The sequence below is a fragment of the Eutrigla gurnardus genome (genome assembly GCF_963514095.1).
Source record: "Eutrigla gurnardus genome assembly, chromosome: 20".
Classification (NCBI taxonomy): domain Eukaryota; kingdom Metazoa; phylum Chordata; class Actinopteri; order Perciformes; family Triglidae; genus Eutrigla; species Eutrigla gurnardus.
The window spans coordinates 9,093,524-9,112,021 of record NC_139931.1 but is presented as its reverse complement, the minus strand read 5'-3'; the positions used below and the strand labels follow the sequence as shown (position 1 = coordinate 9,112,021).

Sequence of the window (18,498 nt, the reverse complement as noted above, 5' to 3'; positions counted from 1 at the left end):
GCTTTTGTGACTCGTTTAAACCTGGAAGATCCTGCTTGTTGCTTTTACCTCTTTGTTAATCCTCACCTGTGCTCATTATCTCCAGATCCTGTCCACCTGCAATCAATCTACTCACAAGTCTGCTCACTCATCAGTCTGCTACATCCCTCCTGTCCTCACTTCCTGCTTTTACTCCGAAGTCCGAGTGCCGAGTGTGGGTTTTTCTGCAGGTACTCCAGCTTCCTCCCAGAGTTCAAAGACATGCAGGATAGGCTAATTGACTCTAAATTAGGTGTGAATGTGAAGGTTGTCTCTCTGTCAGATCTGTGATAAACTGGCGACCTGTCCAGATTGTCCCCAGACTCTAAATGGAATAAATGGTTACAGATTATGGATGTCTTTGTATTCCCTGCACTGTGCCTCAGTAGCAGTACACCCTACCACCAGTAGGTGGCAGAATCACCCAGTGATTCCAAGCATGACATTGCTGGGCTGGGTGTTGCTTGTGACTACAGTATCTACGTAACGTTTTGTAAGTAAGTATGTCATTTTGTAGTAGGTCTTATTGTCATATTAAAGAGTTGTCTTGGTTTTGAACCAAACCCACTCAGTAGGTGGACTCTCTTGCCGACCGACTGCTGCAAACAATTGATCCCATAGGCCATTTCAAGGTTTTAGAAGGTCAATTAAGTGGTGGATAGGAAATTGTAATGCATAGTCAAGTCAAATTAAGTTAACTTTATTTGTATAACACATTTAAAAACAACAGGAGGAAATGAAAAACAAAGGGATTTGGTGTCACCAACCTGTTGGCTGACCAGAACACATACAAAGAGGTGACTCAGGCCAGTGGTAAATAAAGCGAAATCTTACTGAAACTGCTTAATACATAAATCATTGGTCATGCATTCTTGAAGATGGAACATCTTCTGGCTGCACAGCATGTTACCCCTCCCTAATGCCATGCTCCAGCTCTCTTCCTCATTGGCGACTGACGGCACAAAGCTCATGAGGTGCCGGGTTGAGGGTGAGGCCCACAACTGGTGTCAGGTCCAGTTCCTCCTCTGTAACTCCAGGTGGAGGAGTGAAACGAAAGCGCTGGAGGAGGGAGGTTAGGAAGAGGAAGAGCTCCATCTTAGCAAGACTTTCTCCCAGACACGCCCTGCGACCTGCAAAACCAAGAGATGCAAAGAGATGGACCATGCTGTGTAAAATGTCTCTGCAATCCATAAAATACAAAATCCTGATGACCGTGTTGTACCTGCAGAAAAGGGCATGAAGGCGTCTCTCCTGATAAATTTACCCTCCTTATCCAGGAAGTGGGAAGGGTTGAAACAGTGTGGGGTCTCCCATTCACTCTCATCGTGCAGGACAGAAGTAAGTAGAGGAAACACAGTCGTCCCCTGTAGGAAAAATAAAAGTACATTTTCACCTTTTCAGAAGTAGCTGAACATTTCCAACAATAAATAACAGATGTGAGCAACTAGCCTCTTTGATGAAGTAGCCCTGGAAGGTGATGTCTCGGCTGGTTTTGTGAGGAATGGCCATGGGGACAATGTTGGCCAGTCTCTGTGTCTCATGGATGACAGCATCAGTGTACGGCAGGTTCTTCCGGTCCTCGACTCTGACCTGACGGCTTCCTACCACCCTGCTGAGCTCCTCCTGGACCTGGTCTGGGTTTAACAAATAAGTATTCTTTGCTGCAACCTTTAAACAAGACTAATCCTTGGCCTCTGTGAAGCTGCTAAAAAATATCTCTCTTTACCTTGTACATGTGGATATTTAGCCATAAACAGTAAACCCCATGTCAGTGTAGTCGCTGTGGTGTCAGTCCCAGCTGCAAACAGGTTGGCCACTGAAAATAAAAGGTTTTTCTCGTGGTAGTGATTGTCCATAACTGAAGAGTCCTGAGAGAAAGAACATTCTCACATCAGCATAAATTAGACTGTTTTTTTTTTTTATTTTAATTTTACTTTGTTTTATTAAAGATGTAAACGTGTTTGGTCTTACATCTTCTTTCTGCTTCCGAATCAGAAAACAGTCCACAAATCCCCTGTAGATGTGAGTGTTCAGCGTCTCTTTTAGGTCTTTGATTAATTCTTTGACATCACTGACAGTTTTCTCAGCATTTTTTAACACCAGCTGCCTGTTTTTCATCCAACTGAACAGCCTGGGAAAGATGTTGTAAAGCTGTGATGTAACAGTAAAAACAACAAAGGTTAGTGAAGACAATCAGCAACCAAAGAAGATTGCATGGAATAATAAAAGTCTTCATTAAACAGTGAGAATTGTTCTGTGTGTCTCATTATGTACCGAACAAATGACCATAATTATTACTAGGGGTTCTACTGGGTAGGTTAGGCTGCTTCTGTATCCCAGCAGAAGCTGTTTTGCAGGACTATTGTGGATCGGTACGATCAAATGTCAAACACTGCCCTAATACCAAATATATTATAACTGTGTAAAACTAGACTGTAAGTAGTTATGTGAGAATAAGTCGAAAGGAGAGGAAAACAGAGAAAAGGAAAAGAGATGACTGGAGAGTAGGGGAGAGGAGAACATAGCAATACAGTATAGTAATATATCATATGTAATCATAAAAAATACGTAAGACAAATAATATTATAAACTAAAAAAAGATGCTGGTGAATCAAATTAATTCATTAATAAGAAGAAGGGAAAGGAGAATAGCTGACTGGAGAGAACAGGATAGAAGAAAGATTAGACCAGAAGAAATGGGGCTGTTTCAATTTGGTCCTAAATCATGCATTTGTCAGTAAACATTGCTTGCTTGCTCACCAGAGTAATTTAAAAGGCAAATATGAAACCCACCCGGATTGGTGCAGATCCGGCAACGTGTATGTTGTCGTGCGCTCTTGTCACCATGTTTGTGAATCGGGGGTCATTGTATTCAAACCTGCTGCCATACACAATGGATGAGATGATGTTGGATGCTGCATAACTCAGCGGGTGTGCTGTGTCAAATGGTTTCCCTGTAAATGTGTCAAAAATTATATTATTAAGACTTAAGAGCAAATGAAAAGTGCAGCCTTGCACTATTAAAGCAAACCTCACCGTGACTTACAGTGGCAACTTAAAACATTAAAATATACATTTACATTTAGGGCATTTAGCAGACGCTTTGTCCAAAGCGACTTACAATAAGTCTATACAATACATTTGGATGAGGGCAGAGCTTATCATTTACACACAATAAGATGTATCCTGATATGAAAAATAAACTATTTGGAGGAAATACGATAACACAACTTTGACATCATCTGCTATTTTTGTATATCAGAACACCTTGTCATGTATTTATCTCCATACCTTCATGCTTTTCAATCATTTGGACCAAATGTTGACATTCCTCCAATATTTTTTCCTCAGCGACTCGTTTGCCCATTCCAAAGTCTCTGAGGGTGGTGAGTGCAAAACGTCTCATCTCTTTCCATGATTCTCCATTTGCGAATATAATTCCTATTAAACACGACATGCAGGTTAAATGTAATATGAACTATCATGTATAGATTTTTAGATATAATTCTAGTCAGTGAATTGCCTACATAAAACAAAGTAGAAATTTAATGTAGTACATAAAACGTTTTTTGTGGCTTTACTATTGCTATGACTTCTCATTGATATTATTGGATATTGTATTGAAAAGTAAACACACCGTTGCCTTGATTTAAATCCTGAAAAATAGGAGTGATGCTTCGGTCTCCAAATTCATCTGCGTAGCTGACCAGAGCTTCTTTGACTGTCTTGTAACCAGCGAGGACCACCACTTTACTGGTTCCAAAGTACACCGTAAACACAGACCCATGTTTCTCTGAGAGCTTTGAACAAAAAAATAGATTCAGAGATGGTGTTGAATCTGTGTATCGTTCGTTCATGGGTTATTTCAAAACAAAAACAATTCTCTTACGGTGTTCGTTGATTTTTTTAAATTTGTCTAAGGATGCGTTTAGAATGACTGTGGGGAGAGCGTTCCAGAGAGTGGGGGCCGTGGTGCTGAACCGATACCGATCCGATACTACTGTTGAATGAATGAACCGTATACCTTGCCATGTGACATTGCCACAGATATAAATGTACTCAATATTATTTATTAACAAAGTGTTCATTGGCAGCAAATATAAATAAATAACACTTGTAACCATGTAAAGTGCACTGCAAACAGATATTTTAAAATGTAATACAAAAACATAGCAGCTGCCTGAAACCCAACAAACAATGGCTTAATTAATCGGCGCTTGCTCCATGTTGCTCTGTGTTTGCTCATCACTAGCTGCTCTGCGTGATGACGTAACCAGCGTTGCAAACATAGAATTGAAGTGACTAGATCGCTGTAACTGTATTGCTGTGTATGATATTAATAAAAATGAAATGACTGGATTGGAATGCTGAATCGGCCTCATTCATCCGATATCTGATCCAGCTAATTAGTCAATATCGGAGCCGATATCCGATCCAGGTATCGGATCGGTGAATCTCTAGTGAGAACCCTGGCAGCGGAGTTTATATTGTAGCCTGTCCTGTGTTTTGGTGTGTACTCCAGAAAGGACTCTATGGCAGTAATCCAGATGGGAGGTGACGAAGGCATGAATGAGGGTTTCTGCCACAGAGTCTGGAGATATTTCTGAGGTGAAAGAAGGCGGATGTGGGACTGGAAGGAAAGGTTGGAGTCCAGGATGACGCCAAGGTTGCAGACTTCAGAGGATGGGCAGATGGAGTACCCGTCTATATTAAGGAGATCTCCAACCTCTCAAAGTAGTGCCTTGGAGGCCGCATCCATGAGCTCTGTTTTATTGCTGTTGAGCTTGAGTATGTTTGTTGACATCCTTAGATGTTATGCAGGCAGTAGACCAGGGAGATGGGGGGGGGGGCTGAGTGGATGGTTTGTTGCTGATGTGGAGCTGTGTGTCGTCGGTGTATGAGTGGAATTTGAGACCATGGTAGTGGGTGATCTGACCAAGAGGGAGCATGTAGATGATAAAGAGGAGGGGTCCAAACACAGAGCCTTGAGGCACGCCTTGGTTGACAGGGGGTTGGGGGGAGTGGGAGTTGCAGAGTGTGACACACTGTTTTCTGTTAGAGAGGTATGACTGGATCCAGGAGAAAGCTGAGCCGGTGATGCAGGTGGTCGCTGCATTTCCAGTCACGGATTATGACATTCACTGTATGTTCTGTACAACATCACGTAAACAGCAAAACAAAACGGTCTTTCCGCTTTCTTGTAAAAGGTTGTAAACCATGAAACAAAGAGGCCCATTTGATTGTTTTTCTAATTTCCTGTTTTTGAAATTATGTTTTTTAAACAAAATAACCAAAGAACGAATGATATTGAAATATTGATATGAATTGAGTATACGTCTTTTCACCTCATCTCAAATAAATTGTGACACCTGTTTCCTAATGCATTTGCTTTGGTAGAAGAGTGTTTAACTCACCTCAAAGAGGGATTTGTGGAGTCCCTTGAGATCCAGCTGCAACAGATTACCCAGCAGGGGAAGAGGCTTCGGCCCCGGAGGCTCTTTTCCAAATCCCTGAGAGGTGAAACTACTAGAAACTAGATAGACGACGAGCAGGAGAGCAACAACTCCCAGAGAAGTGGTGGGATTAGAGAAAAGGTAGATAACAAAATCCTCCAAAAGAGACATTTCTCCTGCTGTTAATGGCACTCCACTCACTGAGCCTTGCAGTTAGAACACACTCAAATGCACATCCACTGGAACACCTTTGTAGCTGAGATTTAGGAGGAGTAATCATCTACCTACCCATCAAAGGGACATATCCTGCCTCAGCCAGTACTGGTTAAATTAAGTGAAAACATTGGCAAGACAGTAAAAATGTCTGCTCTGCCAAAAGTATCAGTTCGATTGGTAAATGATTTATTTGTACATAAGTTCCTCTGCTTTGCAGATTGCCATGAAGAAAAACATGACAATATGACTGTATTCCTTCCCTCCATCAGACACAGTTTTACTGTCAGCCAGAGAAATATATCAAAGTGAGTTTGTGAGAAGTAGGGTCATTTTCTCATGAAAACTTCCATTCAATTAGACTTCTTTTTGCAACCAGAGGAGTTGAAAAAAAGTTCTCAGGCCCTCCAGGGCATAAATATTTCTCAATAAGACCTGACTCCTTTCAGTGTTAATGAAACTCACTGGGTTCCGTTGAGTTCAGTGCAATAATAGTTTTACTTTACATCAAAAATAATACAGGAACATGATGGCGGGACGTGAAGCAGCACTTTGAATTCAGAGGAAGTTAACACATAGGCTATATATGTATACACGCCAGTAGGCCTACGTAGGCTCTTCTAAAGCTGTTTGTCTCCATTTTTCTATTCTACTGTATCATACCCAACATCTTATCTAATGTCTAGCATCAAGTTTTTGCTCAAAGAACTTTACTTCTTGACCAAATTAACTGGGCTACAATGATTGATCACCAACCTGAGCAAACCAAGACTGTTGGTATGAAACTGCAGCCTTTCCAAAGGATCAATGTGCAAAATACTGGGTTGTCATAAGAAGCATCAGGGTTGAGAGTGAACTAAATCTTATTTAGAATATATATATATTGTCCAAACATACTCTCAATCTCCTTTTTCTCATCAGAAGACATTGAAGAAAATAATGTGTAACGTATAACTAATAAGTATTTCTCTAGAAGGGGGGAAAAAAGACCAAAATGAAAAAATGATATGAATGTAATTTATTGTCATTTTAGATGTACATGTGGAATTGAGCTATAGTAGGATCATATATTACGTGATATTTGCCATTTTCTGCAATACAAAAAAAAAGACAAATTACAATCTTCAAAACTGAGTACATCCATTTGTGAAAATAATTAACCATTGACGATAATCAGGAATACGAAGGTATGTAGTTGTCTCACTCTAGTGAAGTCCATATGCATGGAAAAAGTGATGCAAAGTGTTTAAACTAAAGAGAGAAAAATGTAAGGCTAGTCAACGTGTCCACCTGTGTATGATATTCATCTTTCTATTTTAGATATGATGCTATTTTTCAAGACGGAACATCTGCTGGCTGCACAGCATGTTACCCCTCCCTAATGCCATGCTCCAGCTCTCTTCCTCATTGGCGACTGACGGCACAAAGCTCATGAGGTGGTGGGTTGAGGGTGAAGCCCACAACTGGTGTCAGATCCAGTTCCTCCTCTGTGACTCCAGGTGGAGGAGTGAAACGAAAGCGCTGGAGGAGGGAGGTTAGGAAGAGGAAGAGCTCCATCTTAGCAAGACTTTCTCCCAGACACGCCCTGCGACCTGCAAAACCAAGAGATGCAAAGAGGTAGATGGACCATGCTGTGTAAAATGTCTCTGCAATCCTTAAAATACAAAATCCTGATGACGGTGTTGTACCTGCAGAAAAGGGCATGAAGGCGTCTCTCCTGATGAATTTACCCTCCTTATCCAGGACGTGGGAAGGGTTGAAACAGTGTGGGGTCTCCCATTCACTCTCATCGTGCAGGACAGAAGCAAGAAGAGGAAACACAGTCGTCCCCTGTAGGCAAAAATAAAAGTACATTTTCCCCTTTTCAGAAGTAGTTGAACATTTCCAACAATAAATAATAGATGTGAGCAACTAGCCTCTTTGATGAAGTAGCCCTGGAAGGTGATGTCTCGGCTGGTTTTGTGAGGAATGGCCATGGGGACAATGTTGGCCAGTCTCTGTGTCTCATGGATGACAGCATCAGTGTACGGCAGGTTCTTCCGGTCCTCGACTCTGACCTGACGGCTTCCTACCACCCTGCTGAGCTCCTCCTGGACCTGGTCTGGGTTTAACAAATAAGTATTCTTTGCTGCATTCATTTAAACAAGACTAATCCTTGGCCTCTGTGAAGCTCCCAAAGAATCCCTCTCTTTACCTTGTACATGTGGATATTTAGCCATAAACAGTAAACCCCATGTCAGTGTAGTAGCTGTGGTGTCAGTCCCAGCTGCAAACAGGTTGGCCACTGTAAATATAAGGTTTTTCTCGTGGTAGTGATTGTCCATAACAGAAGAGTCCTAAGAGAAAGAACATTCAAACATCAGCATAAATTAGACTGTTTTTTTATTTGTTTTATTAAAGATGTAAACGTGTTTGGTCTTACATCTTCTTTCTGCTTCCGAATCAGAAAACAGTCCACAAATCCCCTGTAGATGTGAGTGTTCAGCGTCTCTTTTAGGTCTTTGATTAATTCTTTGATATCACTGACAGCATCCTCAATATTTCTTAAGAACAGCTGCCTGTTTTTTATCCAACTGAACAGCCTGGGAAAGATGTTGTAAAGCTGTGATGTAACAGTGAAATCAACAAAGGTTAGTGAAGACAATCAACAACCAAAGAAGATTTCATGGAATAATAAAAGTCTTCATTAAATAGTGAGATTTGTTCTGTGTGTCTCATTATGTAACGTAACAAATGACCATAATTATTACTAGGAGTTCTACTGAGTAGGTTAGGCTGCTTCTGTATCCCAGCAGAAGCTGTTTTGCAGGACTATTGTGGATCGGTACGATCAAATGTCAAACACTGTCCTAATCCCAAATATATTGCAAATGTGTAAAACTAGACTGTAAGTAGTTATGTTAGAGTACGTTGAAAGGAGAGGAAAACAAAGAAAAGGAGAAGAGATGACTGGAGTGTAGGGGAGAGGAGAAGATAGCAATACAGTATAGAAATATATCATATGTAATAATAAAAAATATTAAAGAAAAATAGTATTATAAAGAAATAAGAGATGCTGGTGAATCAAATGAATTCATTAATAAGAAGAAGGGAAGGAGAATAGCTGACTGAAGAGAACAGGAGAGGAGAAAGATTAGACCAGAAGAAATGGGGCTGTTTCAATTTGGTCCTAAATCATGCATTTGTCAGTAAACATTGCTTGCTTGCTCACCAGAGTAATTTAAAAGGCAAATATGAAACCCACCTGGATTGGTGCAGAGCCGACAATATGCATGTTGTCGTGCGCTCTTTTCACCGTGTTTTTGAATCGGGGGTCATTGTATTCAAACCTGCTGCCATACACAATCGAGGAGATGATGTTGGATGCTGCATAACTCAGCGGGTGTGCTGTGTCATGTGGTTTCCCTGTAAATGTGACAAAAATTATATTATTAAGACAAAGTGAGGATTTGAACACAACTTATAATTTCCTCAGAACAATAATGCACTTAGATGTGTCCTGATATGGAAAAAGTAAGAAACTCTGTAGGAAATGTCACTCAGCATTACGATAACACCACTTTGACGTCATCTGCTATTTTCGTATATCATTACAACTTGTCATGTATTTATCTCCATAACTTCATGCTTTTTAATCATTTGGACCAAATGTTGACATTCCTCCAAGATTTTTTCCTCAGTGACTCGTTTGCCCATTCCTAAGTGTCTGAGGGTGGTGAGTGCAAAACGTCTCGTCTCTTTCCATGATTCTCCATTTGCAAATATAATTCCTATTAAACACAACATGCAGGTTAAATGTAATATGTATCATGTATAGATTATTATATATAATTCTAGTCAGTGAATCGCCTACATAAAACAAAGTACAAATTTAATGTAGTACATAAAATGTTTTTTTGTGGCTTTACTATTGACTTCTCATTGATATTATTTGGATATTTTGGATATTGTATTGAAAAGTAAACAAACCGTGGCCTTGACTTAAATCCTGAAAAATAGGAGTGATGCTTCTGTCTCCAAATTCTTCTGCGTTGCTGACCAGAGCTTCTTTGACTGTCTTGTAACCAGCGAGGACCACCACTTTACTGGTTCCAAAGTACACCGTAAACACAGACCCATGTTTCTCTGAGAGCTTTGAACAAAAAAATAGATTCAGAGGTGGTGTTGAATCTGTGTATCGTTCGTTCATGGGTTATTTCAAAACAAAAACAATTCTCTTACGATGTTCGATGATTTTTTTTAAATTGTCTTAGGCTAAGGCGTTTCGAATGACTGTGGGGAGAGCGTTCCAGAGAGTGGGGGCCGTGGTGCTGAACGCTCTGTCTCCGAAGGTAAAGAGTCTGGTGTGGGAGATGGAGAGCAGGCCAGTCTCTGAGGACCAGAGGTTTGCAAGACGGGGAGTACAGAACAAGGAGGTCAGAGAGGTATTGAGGGGCGATGGAATGGAGGGATTCTTAGGTGAGAAGGAGGATTTTGTACTTTATGCAGAAGTTAATTGGAAGCCAGTAGAGGTGGATGAGGGTTGGGATGATGTTTTGCCAGGGCTTGGTGTGGGTGAGAACCCTGGCGGCAGAGTTCTGTACATATTGTAGCCTGTCCAGGGTTTTGGTGTGTACTCCAGAAAGGACTCCATGGCAGTAATCCAGACGGGAGGTGACGAAGGCATGAATGAGGGTTTCTGCCACAGTTAGACACTGGAGATATTTCTGAGGTGAAAGAAGGCGGATGTGGGACTGGAAGGAAAGGTTGGAGTCCAGGATGACGCAAAGGTTGCGGACTTCGGAGGATGGGCAGATGGAGTACCCGTCTATATTTAGGAGGAGATCTCCAACCTCCCAAAGTAGTGCCTTGGAGGCCGCATCCATGACCTCTGTTTTATTGCTGTTGAGCTTGAGTATGTTTGTTGACATCCTTAGATTTTATGCAGGCAGTAGACCAGGGAGATGGGGGGGGGGGGCTGAGTGGATGGTTTGGTGCTGATGTGGAGCTGTGTGTCATCGGTGTATGAGTGGAATTTGAGACCATGTTGATGGGTGATCTGACCAAGAGGGAGCATGTAGATGATAAAGAGGAGGGGTCCAAGCACAGAGCCTTGAGGCACGCCTTGGTTGACAGGGGCTTGGGGGGAGTGGGAGTTGCAGAGTGTGATGCACTGTTTTCTGTTAGAGAGGTATGACTGGATCCAGGAGAAAGCTGATCCGGTGATGTAGGTGGTGAGATAGGCGGTTGAGGAGGATGGGATGGGAGATAGTGTCAAAGACTGCAGAGAGGTCAAGCAGAATTATTTCACTGGTGTGCCCGGAGTCAGCAGTGATCAGAAGAAGATCATTTGTGATTTTGATGAGGGCGGTCTCGGTGCTGTGGTTTGGGTTCATAGAGCTCATGGTTGGACATTTGGTGATGGAGTCGGATGGCAACTGCTTTTTCCAGGATCTTACTGCGGAACAGAAGGTTGGAGATCGGCCGGTAGTTGTTGAAGTGTTTTTCCCACTCTCAAAAATTTCATGAATAAAGTCAACATGAGGTTCAAGTGCGGCCATAACCGCTACATGTTCTGCTTCCGCCTAACGCAAGTCTGCATTTCCAGTCACAGATTCTGACATTCACTGTATATTCCGTACAACATCTGTAAACAAGAAAACAAAACTGTCTTTCCGTTTTGTTGTAAACCAGTTGTAAACCAGAAAAACAAAAGAGGCCCATTTGATTGTTTTTTTTAATTTCCTGTTTTTGAAATTGTGTTTTTTAAACAAAATAACCAAAGAACGAATGATATTGAAATATTTTTATGAATTGAGTATACGTCTTTTCACCTCATCTCAAATAAATTGTGACACCTGTTTCAAAATGTATTTGCTTTGGTAGAAGAGTGTTTAACTCACCTCGAAAGAGGGATTTGTGGAGTCTCTTGAGATCCAGCTGCAGCAAGTTGCCCAGCAGGGGAAGAGGCTTCGGACCCGGAGGCTCTTTTCCAAATCCCTGAGAGGTGAAACTACTAGAAACTAGATAGACGACGAGCAGGAGAGCAACAACTCCTAGAGAGGTGGTGGGATTAGAGAAAATGTAGATAACAAAATCTTCCAAAAGAGACATTTCTCCTGCTGTTAATGGCACTCCACTCACTGAGCCTTGCAGTTAGAACACAGTGATGTTTATACTCAAATGCACATCCACTGGAACGCATTTGTAGCTGAGATTTAGGAGGAGTAATCATCTACCTACCCATCAAAGGGACATATCCTGCCTTTTGTACCCCAGCCACTGCCAGTACTGATTAAATTAAGTGAAAACATTGGCAAGACAGTAAAAATGTCTACTCTGCCAAAAGCACCAGTTTGATTTGTAAATTATTTATTTGTACATAAGTTCCTCTGCTTTGCAGATTGCCATGAAGAAAAACATGACAATATGACTGTATTCCTTCCCTCCATCAGACGCAGTTTTACTGTCAGCCAGAGAAATATATCAGAGTGAGTTTGTGAGAAGTAGGGTCATTTTCTCATAAACTTCCATTCAATCAGACTTCTTTTTGCAACCAGAGGAGTTGAAAAAAGTTCTCAGGTCCTCCAGGGCATAAATATTTCTCAATAAGACCTGACTCCTTTCAGTGTTAATGAAACACACTGGGTTCCGTTGAGTTCAGTGCAATAATAGTTTTACTTTACATAAAAAATAATACAGGAACATGATGGCGGGACGTGAAGCAGCACTTTGAATTGAGAGGAAGTTAACACATAGTCTATATATACACGCCAGTAGGCCTACGTAGGCTCTTCTAAAGCTGTTTGTCTCCATTTCTATTCTACTGTATCGTACCCAACATCTTATCTAATGTCTAGCATCAAGTTTTTGCTCAAAGAACTTTACTACTTGACTAAATGAACTGGGCTACAATGATTGATCACCAACCTGAGCAAACCAAGACTGTTGGTATTAAACTGCAGCCTTTCCAAAGGATCAATGTGCAAAATACTGGGTTGTCATAAGAAGCATCAGGGTTGAGAGTGAACTAAATCTTATTTAGAACAATTATATATTGTCCTCTTTATTACATACTCTCAATCTCCTTTTTCTCATCAGAAAACATTGAAGAAAATAATGTGTAACCATCCATCCATCCATCCATCCATTTTCTACCGCTTATCCTGTATTTAGGGTCACGGGGGGGCTGGAGTCGATCCCAGCTATCATTGGGCGAAGGCAGGGTACACCTGGACAGGACGCCAGTCTATCACAGGGCTGACATGTAGAGACAAACAACCATTCACACTCACATTCACACCTACGGGCAATTTAGAGTCATCAATGAACCTATCCCCATCCTGCATGTCTTTGGACTGTGGGAGGAAGCCGGAGAACCCGGAGAGAACCCACGCTTACACGGGGAGAACATGCAAACTCCACACAGAAGGAACCCGGGCCGAATAATATGTAACGTATAACTATTAAGTATTTCTCTAGAAGGGGGGGAAAAAGACCAAAATGAAAAAATTATATGAATGTAATTTATTGTCATTTTAGATGTACATGTGGTATTGAGCTATAGTAGGATCATATATTATGTGATATTTGCCATTTTCTGCAATACAAAAAAATAGACAAATTACAATCTTCAAAACTGAGTAAATCCATTTGTGAAAATAATTAACCATTGACGATAATCAGGAATACGAAGGTATGTAGTTGTCTCACTCTAGTGAAGTCCATATGCATGGAAAAAGTGATGCAAAGTGTTTAAACTAAAGAGAGAAAAATGTAAGGCTAGTCAACGTGTCCACCTGTGTATGATATTCATCTTTCTATTTTAGATATGATGCTATTTTTCAAGACGGAACATCTGCTGGCTGCACAGCCTGTTACCCCTCCCTAATGCCATGCTCCAGCTCTCATCCTTATTGGCGACTGACGGCACAAAGCTCATGAGGTGACGGGTTGAGGGTGAGGCCCACAACTGGTGTCAGGTCCAGTTCCTCCTCTGTGACTCCAGGTGGAGGAGTGAAACGAAAGCGCTGGAGGAGGGAGGTTAGGAAGAGGAAGAGCTCCATCTTAGCCAGACTTTCTCCCAGACATGCCCTGCGACCTGCAAAACCAAGAAATTTGCAAAGAGGAAGATGGAACATGCTGTGTAAAATGTCTCTGCAATCCTTAAAATACACAATCCTGATGACCGTGTTGTACCTGCAGAAAAGGGCATGAAGGCGTCTATCCTGATGAATTTACCCTCCTTATCCAGGAAGTGGGAAGGGTTGAAACAGTGTGGGGTCTCCCATTCACTCTCATCGTGCAGGACAGAAGTAAGTAGAGGAAACACAGTCGTCCCCTGTAGGCAAAAATAAAAGTACGTTTTCACCTTTTCAGAAGTAGATGAACATTTCCAACAATAAATAACAGATGTGAGCAACTAGCCTCTTTGATGAAGTAGCCCTGGAAGGTGACGTCTCGGCTGGTTTTGTGAGGAATGGCCATGGGGGCAATGTTGGCCAGTCTCTGTGTCTCATGGATGACAGCATCAGTGTACGGCAGGTTCTTCCTGTCCTCGACTCTGACCTGACGGCTTCCTACCACCCTGCTGAGCTCCTCCTGGACCTGGTCTGGGTTTAACAAATAAGTATTCTTTGCTGCATTCATTCAAGACTAGGCCTCTGTGAAGCTGCCAAAGAATCTCTCTCTTTACCTTGTACATGTGGATATTTAGCCATCAACAGTAAACCCCATGTCAGTGTAGTAGCTGTGGTGTCAGTCCCAGCTGCAAACAGGTTGGCCACTGTAAATATCAAGTTTTTCTCATGGTAGTGATTGTCCATAACAGAAGATTCCTGAGAGAAAGAACATTCACACATCAGCATAAATTAGACAGTTTTTTTTATTTGTTTTATTAAAGATGTGAGCGTGTTTGGTCTTACATCTTCTTTCTGCTTCCGAATCAGAAAACAGTCCACAAATCCCCTGTAGATGTGAGTGTTCAGCGTCTCTTTTAGGTCTTTGATTAATTCTTTGACATCACTGACAGTCACCTCAATATTTCTTAAGAACAGCTGCCTGTTTTTTATCCAACCGAACAGCCTGGGAAAGATGTTGTAAAGCTGTGATGTAACAGTGAAAACAACAAAGGTTAGTGAAGACAATCAGTAACCAAAGAAGATTTCATGGAATAATAAAAGTCTTCATTAAATAGTGAGTTTTGTTCTGTGTGTCTCATTATGTAACGTAACAAATGACCATAATTATTACTAGGGTTCTACTGAGTAGGTTAGGCTGCTTCTGTATCCCAGCAAAAGCTGTTTTGCAGGACTATTGTGGATCGGTACGATCAAATGTCAAACACTGTCCTAATCCCAAATATATTATAAATGTTTAAAACTAGACTGTAAGTAGTTATGTGAGAATAAGTCGAAAGGAGAGGAAAACAGAGAAAAGGAAAAGAGATGACTGGAGAGTAGGGGAGAGGAGAAGATAGCAATACAGTATAGTAATATATCATATGTAATCATAAAAAATATTAAAGAAAAATTGTATTATAAAGAAATAAAAGATGCTGGTGAATCAAATGAATTAATTAATAAGATGAAGGGAAAGGAGAATAGATGAGAGAACAGGAGAAGAGAAAGATTGGACCAGAAGAAATGGGGCTGTTTCAATTTGGTCCTAAATCATGCATTAGTCAGTAAACATTGCTTGCTTGCTCACCAGAGTAATTTAAAAGGCAAATATGAAACCCACCTGGATTGGTGCAGAGCCGACAATATGTGTGTTGTCGTGCGCTCTTGTCACCATGTTTTTGAATCGGGGGTCATTGTATTCAAACCTGCTGCCATACACAATCGAGGAGATGATGTTGGATGCTGCATAACTCAGCGGGTGTGTTGTGTCAAATGGTTTCCCTGTAAATGTGACAAAAATGATATTATGAAGACAAAGTGAGGATTTGAACACAACTTATAATTTCCTCAGAACAATAATGCACTTAGATGAGTCCTGATATGGAAAAAGTAACAAACTCTGTAGGAAATGTCACTCAGCATTACGATAACACCACTTTGACATCATCTGCTATTTTCGTATATCAGAACACCTTGTCATGTATTTATCTCCATACCTTCATGCTTTTCAATCATTTGGACCAAATGTTGACATTCCTCCAAGATTTTTTCCTCAGCGACTCGTTTGCCCATTCCAAAGTCTCTGAGGGTGGTGAGTGCAAAACATCTCATCTCTTTCCATGATTCTCCATTTGCAAATATAATTCCTATTAAACACAACATGCAGGTTAAATGTAATATGTATCATGTATAGATTATTATATATAATTCTAGTCAGTGAATTGCCTACATAAAACAAAGTAAAAATTTAATGTAGTACATAAAATGTTTTTTTGTGGCTTTACTATTGACTTGTCATTGATATTATTTGGATATTTTGGATATTGTATTGAAAAGTAAACAAACCGTGGCCTTGACTTAAATCCTGAAAAATAGGAGTGATGCTTCTGTCTCCAAATTCTTCTGCGTTGCTGACCAGAGCTTCTTTGACTGTCTTGTAACCAGCGAGGACCACCACTTTACTGGTTCCAAAGTACACCGTAAACACAGACCCGTGTTTCTCTGAGAGCTGTGAACAAAAAAATAGATTCAGAGAAGGTGTTGAATCTGTGTATCGTTCGTTCATGGGTTATTTCAAAACAAAAACAATTCTCTTACGATGTTCGATGATTTTTTTAAAATTGTCTAAGGCTGAGGCGTTTCGAATGACTGTGGGGAGAGCGTTCCAAAGAGTGGGGGCTGTGGTGCTGAACGCTCTGTCTCCGAAGGTACAGAGTCTGTTGTGGGAGATGGAGAGCAGGCCAGTCTCTGAGGACCAGAGGTTTGCAAGACGGCGAGTACAGAATAAGGAGGTCAGAGAGGTATTGAGGGGCGATGGAATGGAGGGATTCTTAGGTGAGAAGGAGGATTGTGTACTTTATGCAGAAGTTAATTGGAAGCCAGTAGAGGTGGATGAGGGTTGGGATGATGTTTTGCCAGGGCTTGGTGTGGGTGAGAACCCTGGCGGCAGAGTTCTGTACATATTGTAGCCTGTCCAGGGTTTTGGTGTGTACTCCAGAAAGGACTCCATGGCAGTAATCCAGACGGGAGGTGACGAAGGCATGAATGAGGGTTTCTGCCACAGAGTCTGGAGATATTTCTGAGGTGAAAGAAGGCGGATGTGGGACTGGAAGGAAAGATTGGAGTCCAGGATGACGCCAAGGTTGCAGACTTCAGAGGATGGGCAGATGGAATACCCATCTATATTAAGGAGGAGATCTCCAACCTCCCAAAGTAGTGCCTTGGAGGCCGCATCCATGACCTCTGTTTTATTGCTGTTGAGCTTGAGTATGTTTGTTGACATCCTTAGATTTTATGCAGGCAGTAGACCAGGGAGATGGGGGGGGGGGGGGGGGGGGGCTGAGTGGATGGTTTGGTGCTGATGTGGAGCTTTGTGTCATCGGTGTATGAGTGGAATTTGAGACCATGGTGGTGGGTAATTTGACCAAGATGCAGCATGTAGATGATAAAGAGGGGGGGTCCAAGCACAGAGCCTTGAGGCACGCCTTGGTTGACAGGGGCTTGGGAGGAGTGGGAGTTGCAGAGTGTGATGCACTGTTTTCTGTTAGAGAGGTATGACTGGATCCAGGAGAAAGCTGAGCCGGTGATGCAGGTGGTGAGATAGGCGGTTGAGGAGGATGGGATGGGAGATAGTGTCAAAGACTGCAGAGAGGTCGAGCAGAATTATTTCACTGTTGTGTCCGGAGTCAGCAGCGAACAGAAGAAGATCATTTGTGATTTTAATGAGGGCGGTCTCGGTGCTGTGGTGTGCTCTGAATCCAGATTGAAGGGGTTCATAGAGCTCATGGTTAGACATATGGTGATGGAGTTGGATGGCAACTGCTTTTTCTAGGATCTTACTATGGAACAGAAGGTTGGAGATCGGCCGGTAGTTGTTGAAGTGTTTTTCCCACTCTCAAAAAGTCAACATGAGGTTCAAGTGCGGACATAACCGCTGCATGTTCTGCTTCCGTTTAACGCAAGGCTACATTTCCAGTCACAGATTCTGACATTCATTGTATATTCCGTACAACATCACGTAAACAACAAATCAAAACTGTCTTTACCGTTTTGTTGTAAACGGTTGTAAAACCAGTTGTAAACCAGAAAAACAAAAGAGGCCCATTTGATTGTTTTTCTAATTTCCTGTTTTTGAAGTTATGTTTTTTAAACAAAATAACCAAAGAACGAATGACATTGAAATATTGATATGAATTGAGTATACGTCTTTTCACCTCATCTCAAATAAATTGTGACACCTGTTTCAAAATGCATTTGCTGGTAGAACAGTGTTAAACTCACCTCAACGAGGGATTTGTGGAGTCTCTTGAGATCCAGCTGCAGCAAGTTGCCCAGCAGGGGAAGAGGCTTCGGACCCGGAGGCTCTTTTCCAAATCCCTGAGAGGTGAAACTACTAGAAACTAGATAGACGACGAGCAGGAGAGCAACAACTCCCAGATAAGTGGTGGGATTCGAGAAAAGGTAGACAACAAAATCCTCCAAAAGAGACATTTCTCCTGCTGTTAATGGCACTCCACTCACTGAGCCTTGCAGTTAGAACACAGTGATGTTTATACTCAAATGCACATCCACTGGAACGCCTTTGTAGCTGAGATTTAGGAGGAGTAATCATCTACCTACCCATCAAAGGGACATATCCTGCCTTTTGTACTCCAGCCAGTACTGATTAAATTAAGTGAAAACATTGGCAAGACAGTAAAAATGTCTGCTCTGCC

The 18,498-nt window shown here is 41.6% G+C and overlaps 2 protein-coding genes across 2 annotated transcripts; both read right to left on the bottom strand.

Annotated features, from left to right (window-relative positions):
* Positions 1–717: 717 nt before the first annotated feature.
* LOC311031453 (cytochrome P450 2K1-like) lies at positions 718–5,642 on the bottom strand (the record flags this gene model as incomplete). Its single annotated transcript, XM_084037760.1, has 9 exons — positions 718–1,148; positions 1,241–1,382; positions 1,468–1,652; positions 1,745–1,886; positions 1,990–2,169; positions 2,812–2,972; positions 3,310–3,459; positions 3,656–3,818; positions 5,433–5,642. The coding sequence occupies 9 exons, from the start codon at positions 5,640–5,642 to the stop codon at positions 961–963; spliced, it is 1,521 nt and encodes a 506-aa protein (XP_083893886.1). The 3' UTR covers positions 718–960.
* A 1,274-nt stretch (positions 5,643–6,916) lies between these two features.
* Positions 6,917–18,407, bottom strand: LOC311031452 (cytochrome P450 2K1-like; the record flags this gene model as incomplete). The annotated part of the gene is made up of 10 exons (XM_084037759.1): positions 6,917–7,276; positions 13,863–14,004; positions 14,091–14,275; positions 14,359–14,500; positions 14,588–14,767; positions 15,405–15,565; positions 15,781–15,930; positions 16,130–16,292; positions 18,065–18,183; positions 18,404–18,407. 10 exons carry the CDS (start codon positions 18,405–18,407, stop codon positions 7,089–7,091), a joined length of 1,434 nt encoding a protein of 477 aa, XP_083893885.1. The 3' UTR covers positions 6,917–7,088.
* Positions 18,408–18,498: the final 91 nt, after the last annotated feature.